General features: G+C 41.1%; 1 protein-coding gene across 1 annotated transcript; it reads right to left on the reverse strand.

The window, feature by feature from the left end:
* Positions 1–582: 582 nt before the first annotated feature.
* wdfy2 (WD repeat and FYVE domain containing 2) lies at positions 583–17,543 on the reverse strand. The gene is made up of 12 exons (XM_076156219.1): positions 17,244–17,543; positions 16,289–16,356; positions 11,951–12,024; positions 9,219–9,273; positions 8,932–9,082; positions 7,311–7,423; positions 7,049–7,175; positions 5,447–5,552; positions 3,733–3,834; positions 3,203–3,333; positions 2,854–2,962; positions 583–2,294 (listed from the first exon to the last, which is right to left on the reverse strand). The coding sequence occupies exons 1-12, from the start codon at positions 17,378–17,380 to the stop codon at positions 2,265–2,267; spliced, it is 1,203 nt and encodes a 400-aa protein (XP_076012334.1). The 5' UTR covers positions 17,381–17,543; the 3' UTR covers positions 583–2,264.
* Between the last annotated feature and the right edge of the window lie 1,148 nt (positions 17,544–18,691).

Below are 18,691 nucleotides of genomic sequence, written 5' to 3' on the forward strand. Positions count from 1 at the left end.
CACAGCTACAGTGTATCAGGTGTGTCCAGCATGCTGCTCATTGGTATGAAAGTATCTAGACTGGATCTGACCTTTGGAGTGTTTTCAAGTGACTCATCAGTGTTGCTTGTGTACATGAATTCACTAAATGCTGTAGAAGTGGCTTTGGTGAATTGTTAGTGCTTTTGATTTGTATTTTTCCAATGCCAACGGGTAGTAATCTTTATGAATAACTATGTAGAAAACTTACAATAGCCACAATAGCCACTACACAGTTGTTTTCAAGTGCCGAATAGAGTCACCCAGGACCAAAATGCTGAAATAGGCGTTCCCTTTTAAAGCTCTGATGTTCATGAATGCCAGCCTATGAAACAACAGTGTGTCTTATACTGAACAAAGACTTTGTCCCAGTACAAAATTAAATGATTTAGTGTCTTTAGTTCAAATTATTCTTGTTTGTCAATTAGTCCTCAAGATTAATCAATGATGTTTTATCCCCAGTCTAGTTTGCATGTAATCACAAATAAGGAACACAGAATACAGATACAGGATACAGAAAATAAACGTGAGTATGAAGAGGTTTGGGGTGACACTGAATCAATACAGGGGGATGTATTTGCCTTTAATGACCAGGTTTGAACGTGCACACAGTGTTTTGAGTGTAATGAAAAGCTGTGACTGTCAATTTTCCACTCATTTCTAAAGTAAAGATTTTACACAACAAAACTCAGCATGGATTGACGCTTTAGTGGTATGAAATGTGACCATCTGACCCATTTCAGTAGTTTCTCCTTTAAGCAGCCTTTGGTCATATAATTCTTATTTCTTGATCCCATAACAGTCAATCTGTACAAAAAGCATTTAAGACTTCACAAATGGTTTAACAGTGGGACAAAATCAAGACAGATATAGTTATCATACATGATTCATTTTAGTCTTGATTCATGTTCATGCTCTCACAGTAAATGATTAGCTTGATATGTACATTCTCAGAGATGTAGACAACGCATACAATAATTTCATGTTTAAAAAAAAAACAACCTTGCGATAACATATAACAAGAGATCACTTGAGGATTAGCGAGCAGTTTGATTGATTAATAAGAGAAATGGATCAATAGTTTTATGTATTTCTGTGGGATTCATTCCTACAACTGCACATTTCCATTGTCTCAAAGTAAACACTACAAACTGACAGGTAAGCTTGTGCTTTTAGTGGGTTAAAACGTACAGCGTGAACTCATATCAGGAAAGAGTGTCATCAATATTTATTCTTTTGGACACTTAACCTCTTAAACACTTGTTTTTTTCCTGTTTCATTTCTTTAAAAGCTTCCCCACACAGTATGATAATATCACATGTACAACATGGTGCGCGTGTTTGTTCCTACGCGTAATTGAAGGTACGCTAGGTTTTGCGCTGTAATGAAATGATCAAACCCATGCTTCTAAATGTCTGTGTATAATTTCATACCGCTTTAGCCAGAACTCAGACTGATACATTGACCAGATTAGTGTGAGGTGAGATTTTGTTTAGTTTTTAAAAAGGTAAAGGGGTATATAAGGGTTTAAGAGGTTAGTCTGGAAAAATGAGTCTCCTGATGATCCAGTCTGTTCTCAGCAGGTAAGACCTCTCTAGTGGTCAGCGTGAGGTAGAGCAGCCTGAATGTGAGACGTCAGCCAAGGGTTTGGATCATAGTTTGGTAAAATATCATAGAAACAGCACAAGCAGTTTCCTTAGCTCAGCATCGCATCCTTATTGTTATTCCTGCTCAAGGGTTATTATCATTAGAGGTATTTTAGGAGGTAAGAGATGATTTTAATGTTCACTTAAACACAATAAAAGCACAAAGGCTGTGATCGGACATGGTGAAGATGGACCTGAAGATGTCCAATATGAGACAGCCAAGGAATGTATTAAAATTAAATTAAGGTTTGTCAATTGTTGAAAGAGCCACATGGCTCCTCTCACATATATGTATGCACACAAACACACTGCCAGATGCCCCCTAATGCACACAAACATCCAAAACCAAACAATAACCCCGTGTCAACCAAGGCCCTGCCAGTCCCCTGCCTCCACTCCTGATGCAGAGCTCACCCACCAGCAATGTCCATGCTGTGTTAAAGTGCAACACACACACTTTGTTTGAGCACACCTGTTAAAAACGGTTAATCATTACCGAAACTGACACCATTATCATCACTGGATCTTCCCTCTCTTACAAATGACACAGTTGCCATGTGAATGTCGAGCTTGCTGACGTCTCCTGCTTGTCCACAGACCTCAGGACACCACAGGAGTCATGTCCCAGAGCTGGAGAGAGACACACAGACAACGTGATCAGCAAGTGGAACACGTGAGGGCTGCACAATATTGGAGAAGAAAAAAAAAATCACATCATGAATTTTTTTTTTTTTTTTTGCAAAATCGCGATAATGACATAATGAAACGTGTGGAGAACATTTTGGTAAATCTGCTCTGTTGTATCCTGCATTAGATGGTGTAGCACTCTGCCTAATAACCCCCAAATCATGTCATTCTTTCAGGAATACATGGTTTACTATTGAAGCAATGGCAAACAGATGTTCCTATAGTCAAATAATAATAGTCAAATAGTCCTCCACTTTGAAAGTTGTAGTTGGTTTAACTCATGGCTACATCCATCTCACCAGTGGGAGTGCTGAGATTATACTCTCTAACAGACACACTGTACGTGGACAGTGGATGTGAATGTACAACTTCCAATATCTTGCAGGCCTTGAGTAGTTAAGAGACATCTGCCAGCCAAGAAATAAGCCTCTGGTTTCTGCCCAAGTGTCATGTATGTACGATGTGTATAGGATTGAGCTCAGTACAACAGACACAGCCAGACCTTGATAACCTTGTCAGCGCCAGAAGTGAGGAGACATCCGGTGGTAGGCTCATAGTGCATGTACACTATGCTGTGCTTGCTGTCATGGAAGGTGGCGGTGGGTGCTCGGCTAGAAGACACAACCACAATACCAGTTACTTCAGTATAATCGCTGGGGAAAACATCATACTGCCCAGTTTGTTAACAGCTACAGAAGAAGGTACAGGTTTCTGCTTTAAATAAGGAGAGATGAAAGAAAGTACATGATAGGCCTGATGGCTGATGATGAGCTGGAGACGCCCTAGAGAATGGATCAGACACAACCTGTGATTTCTACACTGTACAGTAGCAGAGCAGAATGGTTACTCACTCCTCATCTGTGATGGACTCGTGGCAGCTGTCGCAGACACGCACCTCAAACTCAAAGCCCATGAGGGGGATGGTGGAGCGTTTGGAGGAACATTTCCCACAAACTGCCTGGCCGCACTTCCTGCAGTGGTGCTGAGGAACAGAGGGGGGGAACTTCATCACATGCTCACACAGCAGATGATCATCATTTCCCAATAATGTAATGTAAGCCCAATAATATGATTTTCTTCCACTTTATTTGATTAGAAACATAACAAAACACAATCATGCCCACAATAATATAACAAATGTTGTGGCAGATAATGTAATAAAGTTTAACCTTGAACCTAATAACTTTCTTTCTGATCTTTGTTTCATTGTTGGATTGCTCATACTCAGTACATGTTATTACCTTATTCATTGTTGATGCCAAAAGAAAAATACATTTTCTTTTTCAATATAGCAAATGACACAGTGACTGGTTCGGACTGGAGCGCCCAGAGCTCTGGACAAGTGTTTTGTTTTGAAATGAAGAATAGACATGCATAGTACCTGTCGGAGTCCAATCTTCTTACTGTCCCACATTTGTTTGAAGTTCCAAAAGAAAGGCTGCTCACATTTCTGACAGGAGTCACTGTCCAGCCACTCTGGAGTCTGAGCCAACAGACAATGAAAGAATGCAAAAGTTACAGAGATTCTATCCAAGTAATCTGACCATAAGAAACAAAGGCTTCTGTCTCACAAAATAATTCAATTTAGACTCAGAGCTTGTATTACAGGCAAAACATTCATCTTTAAACACAAAACAGTCAAGTCATTTAAAATTTCAATGTCAAATATGTACTTCATTAAATTATATTTAGAAATTGTGTTTTATATTATTTTAATGTTTTGGGGGAAAAATTTAACTTTCTCCTAGCTTCATCTGCTCCCTTTTTTTGTGTATTTTTTCTTTTTCACAGGAGAGAGATATGTTTACACACACACACAGATGATTTCTTTCTTTCCCAGAAAGTAAGTCAGCTATATATGATAGCGAGGCAAATAAGAAAACTGAAATGAACTCAATGAAAAAACTCCAAGCATCCTGAGACCATTCTACTCGGCAGTCACAGAGAGCAGAGAGATGTACCTGCGCGGTACAGGACCATCAGGTGACCCTTCCCCCCCATGCAGGACTTATACACCAGAAGATGACACAACCAGGACTCGTAGCATCAGGACACAAACCCACTCAGGACACAAACTGTTCAGGCTGCTGAGGTCAGGGAAGTGCGTCTCCTGCCACAAGACGCAGACTGAGAAACTCAGGAGGAGTTTAGATCCTCAAGCCATCCAAATCCTCAACAGCCACACAACGACATTACATCACTATTACATTCACCCAATGCTCTCCCTCTCTCTCCCCCCTCTACTTTAGGACCACTCACAGGCACATGCGAGTCCCTTTCTCATCTGTACTATGTAGAAACCGTAAATAGAGGTGTTCCTTCAACTGTATGTCAAAATGTAAATAGTAAATAGCATGCACCTTGACACTTTAATGTTGTAGGAAGCACAGTTGGAGAACTACCAAAAAAGTGTTTCACTGTTGTTATACTCATATGCCCGCACGTGACAAATAAAGACTTTGAACTTTGAATTGGATGAAACCCAATGCTACAGACAAAAACAAGCCACTGATCTCTATTTTTTATTTATCTTCATTGGTCTTTAAAACTCACTATGTGGGATATAACATCGTGTCAGATTGCAGAGCGGCTACTGAAAGAGAACCTGGAATGGGACATTGGTATGAATAAAAGAGACTGTGCCACAACTAAGCAGAACCAAAGTGACTGTGAATGAATACCTGATAAATAAAAAGCAATTAGGACAAACTGTATGTAGAGCAAGCGAGTGTGATCATCACACTGTGATCCATGTGCATACACAGGCAGGAACTAAAGGCACATTTACACAATGTCAGTGTGCCAAATGTGGTTCCTCATCTGGATTGGGACGAAATTGCACTTGAGATTGAATTGATTGAGACCATCATGGATAAACATTCCTGAGGGTCTTCTTTGGGTCATGCCCAACTCTTCAACACTTCCAACATTAATTAATTGTGAACTTTGAGCTAATCCTTCTAGCAAACAAACAGCTGTGGGTGAAAACACAACAGAGGGAAGGTCTAGATACCTAGATAGTTTACTGCTGCTTGGACAACGTGGGTTCATGTCTCTTCACTTTAACACTCCATTACTCTCACTTTTCCTCTCACCTCCTGTCTTGTAACATCCATGTTCCAGATCACGATGCCTCCATCTGAGCCGCAGGAGATGAGCTGACGTGTGTGTGACGCATAGCACAATCCCTGAACCTTGTCACTGGAGGGACACGGATAGACACAGACACACACACAATTAATTGGCTTTGAACCTACTTCAAATGTGAAAAACACTACATTTAGACTAACACACGTTTATCAGACAGCTGTAGTTGGTAGCTAAATATATATTATAAATGAAAACTGTAATCCCTCAGCATATATTAGAAAAAATGTGAACTACATATACAGTGCTGTGAAAAAGTATTTGCCCCCTTACAGATTTCTTCCGATTTAGCTTTTTTGTCACACTTAAACGTTCCAGATTATCAAACAAATCGTAATATCAGACAAGGATAACCTGAGTAAATAGTGGGAAGTGGGAAAAGCTATTTCAACCAACTTGACCACATTTTTGCTGAAGTTGAGTTAAATTTAACTTTCCACAACCAGGCCTGATTACTGTAGAATCAAGAAATCCCTTAAATAGAACCTGTCTGACAACATTAAGTAAGGTAAAAGATCTCGACACATCATGCCCCCGTACTCCAAGAGCGCATGGACGACTCATCCAGGAGGTCACAAAACATCTAAAGCCCTACAGGCCTCACTTGCCTCAGTTAAGGTCAGTGTTCATGATTCAACAATAAGAAAGAGCCAAAACATCGCGATGATCCCTAAGACTTTTGGGAAAATATTCTGTGGACTGACGAGACAAAAGTGGAACTTTTTGGAAGGTGTGCAGCCCGATACATCTGGTGTGAAACAAACACAGCATTTCAGAAAAAGATCATCCTACCGACAGTCCAACATGGTGGTGGTAGTGTGATGGTCTGGGGCTGCTTTGCTGCTTCAGAACCTGGGCGACTTGCTGTAATTGATGGAACTATGAATTTTGCTCTCTACCAGGAAATCTTGAAGGAGAATGTCCGGCCATCAGTTTGTGACCTTGAGCTCAAGCCCAACTGAGTTATGCAGCAGGACAATGGTCTGAAGCACACCAGCAAGTCCATCTCAGCATGGCTCATGAACAACAAAATGAAGGTTTTGGAGTGGCCTAGTAAAAGTCTGGACCTCCGATCGAGATGCTGTGGCATGATCTTAAACAGGCTGTTCATGCTCCAAAACCCTGATTCAAAACGGTTGTGCAAAGAAGAGTGGCCAAAAACTCCTCCACAATGATGTGAAAGACACATTGCCAGTTATCCCAAACGTTTGATTGCAGTTGTTGCAACCAAGGGTGGCACAACCAGGTATAAGGCTTTGGGGCAATTACTTTTTAACATAGGGTCAGGTTGGTTTGGATAGCTTTTTTCCCTTAATACAATAATAAGGGGGCAAATACTTTTTCCCAGCTCTGTATGTTAAGCACTTGTCAATGTTAACATCCTGTGTGTGTGTGAGTGTGTGAGTGAGTGAGTGAGTGAGTGAGTGAGTGAGTGAGTGAGCAAGCGAGATGCAGAGCATAGACTGATGCTTGAGGAAGAGGTGACATCACAATATACTGTATATACTGTATGTATATATATATATATAGGGAGAGAATGTGTTTCTTACTTATGTCCCTGCAGTTCAATGGCAGTGCCTTTGCGTCCTCCAATATCCCACATGATGATGGAGTGATCCAAGCTGCCAGAAAAGAGAAGCCTCTGCACAGGGTCCCAACATAGTGTTGTCACGTTACCTGGAGCATAGAAGAACAAGCACACACACGTGAACACATTGTGCACACGAACTCGGTACGGAAAAGGTTTACGCAAAATCATCTTCTTTCATTTATCACAGATATGTGTGTGTGCATGTATGTATGTAAGTGTACCAGTGTGTCCCTTGAAGGTGGTGACCAGACTACAACTGTCCTGCTCCAGCTTCAGGATGGTCACCTGACCAGACTGGTCCCCTACAAAGGAGTGTCTGGTCTCCACATCAAACCTGAGATAAGGTTAGGTTAAGAAACAACACCCTGTTCTGTGGGACAAAAACACATCTGTTGTTGTATATGGTTGGCCCTTCAAATAATTCTCTCATAATTGTCTCAGTTCAGTTCATCCGAAGATTAGTGCGTCAGTGATACTCCTTTCAGTGGTCATTCATTTGTTTTCCTTCCTCCTTTTCTGCTTAGGTCACTATAGGCCTAAATAAGCTTGTCCACACCATGGAATGGAAAAGGAGGAAGTCAAGACAGTACAAGAAACAACCTAATTATTCATTTGACTTAAGAATTAACCACATTACAACTCAGTCAATCAATGTACAGTTTCTCTCAGTAAAACTTGAAATGACACAAGGCTCTTATATTAAAGTCTGAGAGGTTCTTAGCCAGCCTAATGCTGCTCATTTGCAAATGAAACAAGACTAAAGGTCTATATCCTTTCTAATGACCTGTAATAATCACTATGCAAATTTAGCTTGGTCACAAATGATTACATGTAGAATGTCTGGACCAAACAGGATTAAACTTATATCTTGTGGGTGTGGCAAAACATTCTACAAAAACTGCTATATCTTATGAAGAAATCAGCCCACTGTAACCAACTTTTCTTGTACCTTTGCACAGAATACATTTGCATAACATGTGGCTTGGGTGAAGCATCTCCCTGAGTGTCCCTTTAGCCCAGAGGACATTCGACATTCCCACTCTAGCTTCTTCGATTCTGTAAACCAATATTTTTACTTTGTGGTGATGAGTCAATAAAAGCAGTAATTCCAAAGTAATGACAAACGGTGACTGATTGTTCTGTAGGACATGGCATTGAGTGTTTAATTTCCAATTCTAGGATTCTAGGGGTCTAGATTTTCTAGGTGAGGGCTGATGAATGCTTATAGAAGACAGGTGCGATTAGTGTGGACCATCAGAGAAAAAGAAGTTACAACTACACTAGATGGAAAACAATAGCATAACACAGGAATTTATCAAGAGTGACAACTTGCTAACATGATTTGCTAATATACAGTCCGTTCAATTTTTCCAATCACTTACATTCATCTTACACACAATAGGTATGCCTTCACCCACAAACTGCCAGTCACTGTGTTCAATTCAATGTGGCCAACAGCTCATAACAGTTTACACACTATTTATCACCATCACTATTTATCTGTCCTTTATGCTCTGTTTCTCTGTATTTCTTCCTCTGCTAGCCAAGCATAGTGATGCTTACCATGTGCAGGTTAGCTTGACACCAGTAGCAGTCTCGTTAATATGGATCATTGTTCATCCTCTTCTCTAGGAAGAGCCCGGAATAGAATCAGGAACCAGGAACCAGGAAGCTTAGACGGCCGATCTACCTCACAAGCCATTCCGCCCTGCATTTATAATCCCTACCATAGATTCTGGGTCTGCACCATGGTCTCCCAGGTGGATGTGCATGCAGAACCTCCATCAGGAGGTGTTCTGACATCCAAATTGTGTGTCGCTGCATTTAGACTGAGAAGGATACTGAAGTCCTGAAACTGAAGATGGGGTGCGATAGGCCCCCAGCTGCTGTCCGCTCTCTGAGCAGTGCCAGGTGAAGTTCTTGTCTTGGCCCGTACTCAGAATCCACTCCATCTCCAACACAAATAGCACCACTGTCACTTTACCCTCATGGGCTGCAGGCAGACACAAACAAATTCATCAAGTATGACAAAGAGGAAGTTGTCCTCGGTGACAATGAGAAAGAGAACACAGGAAACAAGGACATGGAGTACAGATCCTTAAGAGTGCAATAAAATAGAGCAACATTACCTTGGTAGGTGCGGGCTGGGATTATTTTGTTGTAATCTTCTGACAGAATGAATTCCTAAAAGACAGGAAGTGTAGAAATGTGTTCATACTGACCAACGCCCTAGTACACAAATATTGCTGAAGTGAAATTAATGCTGAATGTGTAAAATGTGCTGAATCTGTGTCTTGTTGCCTCATGACACATCTATCAAGGTTCAAGAATAAACTGGCAAAACATTAAAAAACATGTGTTACAGAATCTTGTGCTGTAAAATTGGTCTTTTTAATTGTAACTTTGGGGGTGCATGGGGTGTTGTAGCGCAACTCTCTGATGTATATCCGCTGGACTTAGAAGGCAGTGTTTGTAAGTCCTGCTAAAGTCTAAACGCCTATCACACTCAAGCCATACTCCACCTCTGTCATTAGGACAGGTGCACCATGGGTAGCTCAGCCTTGCGGCTGGATGAGCCAACTGAGTTAAATGGCGCCTGGAATGCAAAGTAGTCTCTTTCACTGTGGGTTTGGTAAGAACATTTTCAAAGGCAGATAAATTCCGAGACTCGTTATGTGATAACAGTGTATTACATCATTCTCTCTGTGTGCTACCTGTTTGGGTCATATAAATAGTTTTACACCTGTATGCTGGTAGCTATGAAGAGCAGGCAACATAAAGTTGAGCCCACGAATTACCACCATATTCAAATTGGCACAGTATGTAAATGTAAGAATGGCAAAGTGCGAGAGCAAGTTAGCGGAGTGTGTGCTTCACGCCAAAGCACTACAGCATGACATCGAGTTTAACGATCGCACACTCAGTGGATGGAAGGTACGTACAGTACCTTCCATGAATGGTATGCAGAGGAAGCCAATGGTTGGTGTTGCAATATTAACTGCCCCCCATGTGAAAGTTGTAGATGTGAAGCACTGCTTAGAGGCCAGAATATCGATGGCTAGAGTTGTTGTCCTGGGAGTCAAGCTATGTGTATTCTCTTGTTATTCTCCTACAGAAGAATACGCAAGCTCACCAAAGAAGCCTTCTATAATAACCTTTCTAGAGCTATGAAGGATATCAAAAAGTCCCATCACTCCTTCAAGATACGCGCATGTGGTGATTTCAATGCAACTATCGGCAATGATTGCCAACATCTGGCAAGGTGTTGGAGAGTACAACAACGTAGAACCAACAGGTTTCAATGGAACACAGCTCATAGAATTATCTGAGAACAACGGTCTGTTCATTCTCAACACCATGTTTGCCACCAGAACAGTGGTCCTTTAAATCAAACCTGGGGTATAAGCGTCGTCTAGATTAAATTTTAGCAGAGTGGTACATTAGAAGAGCCACAACAAATTGCAGAACATACCCAAGAGCGACTGCGGGAAATTACAAGCTCTCACTCCATTCGAGACTTCTCCCATGTTCAATGTTTAAAGTACATGGGTCATGTATGCCGCTTAGAAAATGATGCTATGCAACAGCAGATGCTCTTTGACAAGAGAACGTCAACTAGGACATGGACGAAACTCGAGGACCTCTTGGGCGTCGATCGCCAACAGGCTAGAAAGATGATTATGAACAGGACAGAATTTACTTGTCCGTTCCAACAACGTTTCCCTGAGCAGACGTGCCCCAAGGCCGACCTCAGGCACAGTGGGAAGCATTGATGATGATGATGCACAGTTCACTGGTCATTAGTGTTATACAAAAGCTAGCTTGCAAAAAAAGAAGCTCTCTAGAATCACAACAAATAATATGTGAAAGCTAAGCGATTACCCATAAATTAAGCCAATATTCCAAAAGGAGGAGTTCTACATCACAATGTTGTATCCTCTGGGTTTTGCATGTATGGGAGCTATTTCATAACAAATACCGCCTAATGATCAATGCAGTTGCTTGTGTTTGACTGTCCTGTCTGACTAAAGCAGGAACAGAAGAGTAGGTCCCATGGAGTGGTGCTCAACAAGGTTTCATTCACATTAAAAAGCCATTATAACACAAATGGCAACTTAGTTAAAAGTCTGCAAAATGCAAAAAGTTACGTTTCCAGTTGAAAATACTTTCTATAACCTTTCTTTCAAGACTGAGTACTGTCCAAAATAATGAATAAGTGAATGAATGAGCTGTTGGTCCATCATTACAAAACCACTACAGACACTTCTCACTCTCACATTAAGTACTGTGCAGACTAACTGCAGGCAATTTAAGTCATGAAATGTTAAATGTGATTTTTACAAATCTGGACATAAATGTTCAGGATAAGATAAGATAAGATAGGATAAAAGTTTATAATCCCGAGGGAAATTAATTGCATAAATTACTGCATAGCTCATGATGGTCCAGCATCGAAATAATGTGATGAAGATCCAGACCGTTTCAACTGAAATTTTATTTATTTATTTATAAATTACGTATAGAAAAGGACTGTGCTAAAGTTTAAAGGCAAAACAATATAAATTGTGTCAGTGGGATCAGCAATATGACTGACAACAGCCAAAGCTCAACCCTCATTATGACCTCATTACTACCTATTAAACACACTTGTAAGAACACATTCCTTTCACAGTTTTTTTGTACAAAAAAAATATCACCTGTCCATCTCCTAAGCCAACAAAAAGATATAACTTGTAAGAGTGGTATGCGTCCCTCAGGTCCTCCCTACTGGAACAACAAGTCAGACTATCCCGAGGCCCATTTGAAGGAAGACAAACTAGCAAGATGTCTTGAGGGGAAGTGTGTTGATGGCTGCACTTACACAGATAGCTCCAGTGTCCATACCCAGCGATAGCCTCCTGGTCTCCGGGTTGAAGGACATACAGGAACACGAGGCTACAGAGATAAGGACAGAAACAACTGTTGAGTTTATAGAACTGAGAAAAGTCAGTGCAATATCACAAGTTACTAATTACTAGTTAGTGTTAGAGACACTGTTCAACTCTACTGTTCTCTAACTGGCTACTGTGGTATTTATTTTTCTGCATGGAATAATTGTATAGATTTATATCATGGGACTTGTCTGATATTGTCATTGGACGGAGAGACTTTGATCATGACTGTGGCCATGACTGCGTGGATTGAAAATGAGCAGGAGTAAACTCGCAACAGCTAAGAACAGATAACATAGATGCAAGTCATGTTAAATGAGAACTGTGACATGCACTTGTTGTGCTTACAAATGTATTCCTTACTGACACTGTACAGGCAAAGACTAACAGAAGCCTGGTACCGTGCAGACAAGTTACTACAACACAGTAGAGTGGGAGGCAGTAGTCGAGTGGGTAGAGTGTCCGCTTAAGAACCGGAGGGCTGCCGGTTCGAGTCCCTGCCGAGGTGCCCCTGAGCAAGGCACCGAACCCTCAAGTGCTCCCCCCTCTGCGAAGGGTGGTAATATAATGTAATGTAAGTCGCTTTGGATAAATGATCGTAATGTAATGTAATGTAATGTAGAGTAGTAGTTGTAGTAGAAAAGAAAGGACGTTGACCAAAGTGCTGCACAACTAAAACCAACTAAAGGAGCACATCAGCTCTGTCTGTGTGCACTGAGCCCAGTCAGTCAGTGTCCCAGTGTCGGTGACGGAGGAGGTGCAGCCGATTGCGATACAAGCACCATTGTCATAATCAAGTTGTGATCAAACATGATTTTAGGGCTTTGTTGTGCAGAGTGATAAGAGGAAAACACATAATATAACTGATCTTTAATCAGGGATTGCAAAGCTAGCCAAATACCACACAGTGGAAGTAATTTGGAGCAAGTCGCGCCAACACAATTGCACTCATCCATGTGTGCACTTCTGGGAGTTTGGCTAGTGGGCGGGGCATACGGGGCAGCCACACATGCTGAGATCTATTCATATGATATCTGGATCAATTACAACCAGGGGAGAGACCAGAAGTAGAAAAGACAAATATAGTGTTTGATGTTGTTGTTTAGTCTTGTGAAGCATAGAATGGCTTTGATTGTTAAGCCCATGGAGGAGAAATCTATGGCTGTAACTGAGAGTGCTTCACAGGAGAATCAAACTGATATCAAATGAATGAATACATAACCCCAAAAAATAAATACATTAGAAGAGATGACTTATGAGTTCATCCTTTCACCCTCTGATGTTACTCAGATCCAAGTCTCACATCAACGTCAACATCTTCTTAGTTTACTGGTGATAGTGTTTCATGTTCTTCCAGTGTTGCAATGTGGGATTGACTAAACTTGCTGACAGCTGAGCGGAATTTCCTTCACTAACTCACATTTCAGGGCTCTAAGCCTGCAGAATGCTTTTATTCCATCCAGTTCACCAATAATCAGAATAATATAACCAATATAATATAACAATTCTGGACATTTTGAATCTTTAAACTGGAAGTAATCAAGACAAGAATTATAAATCAAGGCCATGGCAAAACAGATTCTACGAAAAGCAGGGTCATCTAAATTGAGACCCAAAGAGACCACTTACTCTGAAATCACAGAGTATAAGCTACAGACATATTACACAGCTGTCCATGTTTTCATGGGGTCTCTTGTGCAACATTTTAAGTATTGTGATGTCTTGAGAGGTCGGGAGCTTTTCTCTTGGAGCTTTAGATGTGGTGGTGCAGGAACTGAAGACAGACAGGCTTTGCTTTCCAACTTAAATTCAGTGTATTCAGTCTTCTCTTACCATGACACAATCTCTCATGACATCACAGTATTCAATCAGTATGTTTACATAAACATATACTGTATATACTGTATGTTCATGTAACTAAATACACACATATATAAAACTTGAATTGTACCAAGATAGTCAGTCCCTCCAGTTTTTGGTGATTCTGCGAATGCGGGGTTTAATACAAATTCAACAAAACGCTGCAATTTTCAGAGACGAGAGTGAGGAAGCGAAGCAACACATTGGTCACGGCACCTTCACATACTGTTAGCTTGTTCAAATCTAAGTCACGTGGAAGTGCTGATGTGTAGCCAGTGTTCATTGAAAACAGAAGTGGAAAAACTGTGTTGTTCAGTTTCACTTCATTCTAAAGTTGGTCACATAAATATTTGTACAAACAATGAATACAAAACACGTTTAAGGCAGTGGGATATAACAGACGGTAATGTTTATGATGACATTTTCTCTTTGTTTCTTTATTTTCATATTCTTTCCTGGGAGAGTGAAGAGGAGAGCAGCTGGGTATACAGGGTGAGACTCTATGGGCTTGTTTACGAGGGCATTACATAGTGACATGGTTTGTCATGGAGGTAATGGATGGATGCATGTCTATAACAATGAACCTCAGGTCTGTGTTTCAAAGAGAGACTGTGGTGACACGACTATTAAAGAGTGACACCAGGTGACAATCATCAGGATCTAATCAGACAATAAGGAGATCTGTATAAGCCTAAATGCATACATACATATTTTTGTGTATTTGCTACATCTATAAACAGATATAGTGCATGTAGTAAATATCCAAAAAAGATAGAAAAACATATCTATCTTGACGTTATCAAACTGAACGATCCTATCAAGCCAGATTTGACCAACTATGGTCTGTTTGAGTGGAAGCACAGGTGTGGAGCAGCGGCTGAAGATGAGACTGTTACCATTCCTGAGTCGGCCAACTGCAGCGCGCTATTGGATTCCATGACACCATTTAATACAAGCCCCAGGTATGGATGTCAAGAGTGTTTCAAGAGTGTTGGTAGTACTGACTCACAGCACGGCAGAAAACAGCTTGTTGCTAGGGCCACTGAGGTTAGAGTGGGACTAGCTCTGATGTTTGGTAACATCTTCCTCGCCTGTGTCCTTCAAACAATGGGACTTATATAGATACCCTTGGCTAAGTGCTATATGATCGTTATCGCTGCCTCACAGCAAAAAACGACAACATTAAAAATTCATCGCATCAGGCTGAGGAAATAGCTGACGTGGAGAAACCCCACAAAGCCTACAAGAAGTTCAACCTGCCATATCATCCACTGTGCAGAGAAGGGGATCGGCTGCAACCTGCCATCCCTCCAGGACCTGTACGCCTCCCGGACCCTGAGGCGGGCAGGCAAGATTGCGGACACAAACTGTTTGAAACCCTCCCCTCTGGCAAGAAGCTGAGGTCCATCAGGACCTAAACTCCACGCCACAAAAACAGCTTCTTCCCTTCTGCATTGAGCCTCATCAACAAGGCCCGAGTCACCCACTGACCAATCAATAAGATCAAAATTGATCTTGCACATCAGTACTTGTTACTTGCACACTTAACACTCTATATCATGCACAGTTTGTATCTTGCACATATTGATACGCACTGTTTATATACGCTCATAGCCATAGTGTACATACTGCATACTCCACTCTCCATAGACCCATTCATCTGTAAAATTGTATTTATACTTTCTGTAAATAACGGTGTATTTACTCTTTTTTGCTCTTAATATGTTGATTGCACCAACTATCAAAACAAATTCCTTGTAAGTGAAAACCTACTTTGCGATAAAGCTCTTCTGATTCTGAACACAGACACAGACAAACATTACAGGGGCACCATGAAGAGGTTTAAACCTCCACTGAAACAAGAAAACAGAGTAGAGCAGCAGCTGCATACATAGACACGGAGCAGGATCCTGCAAACACTCCTGTGTGTATGTGTGGACATTTCATTTGGTGGTTTAATTGTGCTATCCCATCGATAATTAGAATGGTGAAATGTCACTGGCATTGATATGGAGACGTGTCCAGGCTTGGTGGTGGATGTTTATCCTTACAGGACTATTACGGTGCGCCGCAATGTGTGCGCAAACACAGCACTGGGGAAAGGTCGGGGGCCGTGTGTGTTTAATCCAAGGCCCTGGCAGTTTACACCAAAATTCTACAATCTCTGTAACAAACGAAAGGCAGCACCCATAGCTATTAACGGCTCACAAAGCTCATGTTTACCAGCATTCCATCTGAAGTATTTGGTGCAAACACCTATATGTTCTTGACAATATAACACATTACAATATCGACGTTGTTCAAACTTGCACAGATGCTTTAATGACTGTTTGATAAGTATAATAAAGATGTTCTACTCTGACCATGAAGACAGTGGGATTCCACATGAGCTTCTCCAGTGGTCTCACCTGATAATGTGTGGAAGATGCTGGGCCAGTACTGACCACTGTCCCTCTTAAGCCACACACGGATGGTCCTAAACATGGAGGGAGACACGACATTATAACACATACTTACTCTGTACATGAAGAGACACACCCACACTCAAGCACTCACACACACACACACACATGGAGTCAACAGGCTTGAATAAACACACTTAGCAACAAAAGAACACACACACACAGGCAGTTTAGTAAAAGAAACACAATGGTAGAGTGAGAGAACAAATCGTACAGCTTATTCAAACTGACAAGTCTAACATCTAACAAACATGGTGCAGGTTCATCTAATGTCCCTTCTTGTAATTTCATCTCCAATAGCTTCTGCACACTGTAGATATTCCTGGAGCAGCTTATTCTGATGCATCATATTACCAGAAGTCATTCACAAAGCATCTCAGTACTCATGGTAATACAGTTCTCTATGTGTGGAAACTGTTGAGTTGTTAAAGAATGACAACAATGTATTTCTTTATGTGTTTCTCAAATCACTGCTTTTCCCCAGATTATGGGGGTATGATGTATAATTTGGGAACAGATAAAAAGGGATAGCGTTAAAGCCCAACAGAGAGACCATCACGTGTAAACATGACTGACAGGTGACTTCATGTTTATCATAGATGACACACGGTAGCTTTCTTTTCCTACTATCATCATCATGCATCGTTTACAGCGTGTGGAGCTAATGCGGTTCATTTAACACGATCATTTGTTGCGGGTATTTAATATTGATGCAGTGAATGTACCGCGTTACTAGCATGTACTGCACACAAATGACTATCTCGGCAGGGGGGGTGAGGTCTATCAATGGCAGAATGGAACGCGACCATGATGGAGTAAACATGCAGGTTATGTGAGATTAATGGGTTGCAGGTGTGTGTTTCTCCAGCGTTCTGCAGCCTTGCACCCGGATTAGTGTTACCTGTCCTCAGACACGCTGATGACGCCGTCCTCCTTTGGAATGATCATCGCCGTGCTTACAATAGATTGGACGGCTTCGATTTTGCTCAGCATGACTGGCTTTCGAGCCTGCGGTTTGGGCTGACTTTCGGCCGCCATGTGTAGCTGTGGCTCCCGGAAACATAACACCCCGGTCCGACGGCAGAGCCTGGGCTCGGGGCAGCTCTGTCTCTAGCGAGGGGGAGTGACAGACGGGAGGCTCAGCGCGGTGACAGGCGGCCTGCGATGCTGCTAGTCGAGTCAGCTGACACACACGCTCACTGACTCTCCTACTGCCAGAAACGTTTCCTGACACAGTCCTTCAAAATAAATGCTCCCCGAATTCAATTCAGTTTTTCCCAAATACTACACAAATTATCGGAATTATTTTAATTATTATCGGAATTATAAATCAAATTATTGGAGCACAGCGGCAATGAGAAATACATTGTTCACTTAACACTTAACATCACTTAACAATATGTATGTATATTTATGTTTCATTAAATTATACATTAAAAAAATGAGCACTATCCTTGTAAAACGTTAGACTTGTGAATGGACAAGTACCTGAACGGAAGTCATCTGTGCCTGATGAAACAACATACATTTACCGGTTTGAACTTTCAGAGTAAAATGTGAACAGAGTTTGGTTGACTCGTTTTGGTCATTTCATGGTACTTTAAACCCACAGTAACTAAATAATACTTGTTAGTCTTGCCACGGACATATATGATGACGTAAAGTTAATTGTGTAAAAAAAATTCCGTGGACTTCACAACAAAAGTCTGTGACGCTCTCAGGATGGCGTCATTTTAGTTATCTAAAAAAAATCAAAATAAAAGCTTCTCTTAACAGATGAGTCGATAGACAACGTAACGCATTGCCGAACATTAAAGGGTTTATTCAAACATCAGCATCAGTAACAATAAGACAAGAACGACAACATTCATCTGTTGGAATAATATATTTGCATAACGTGAAATGAAAGGAATGTTTTGCTTTGGAAGCTGAGAACTGATGTCTTAACCTGACACTAATCAACGACCGTGTGTATGCCAAAACTGCTCACGTGAGAGATAAATTAAGCGGATATGAAATCAATATAATAGAACACAAAGCAACGGCATAATTTCTATACACAAGACGACTCAAACTCTTTATGAATGCATTCAGATTCATTTAATCATTGATGAAATCAAACAAATTATGTAAATATACATTTTGTACTGTTGTCACATGACTCTACTACGCAAAATCCAAAAAGTAATATTATTTTGAAAAACGCTTTGTTCGAAAGCGGAAAACGCGCTGTTGTGTCTGCACGTGTTAGTCCAGAGTACTTTGTCAAACAAGAAGCAAAAACTCATCCTCCTCTTTGGTACAGACAGCGGCCGGATGTTTTCCTCCTATTTTATAGGAAGTGATCAT

Source organism: Genypterus blacodes, unplaced genomic scaffold (genome assembly GCF_046128005.1).
Source record: "Genypterus blacodes isolate CSIRO-AG114 ecotype Tasmania unplaced genomic scaffold, CSIRO-AGI_Gbla_v1 ptg000008l_1, whole genome shotgun sequence".
Classification (NCBI taxonomy): Eukaryota; Metazoa; Chordata; class Actinopteri; order Ophidiiformes; family Ophidiidae; genus Genypterus; species Genypterus blacodes.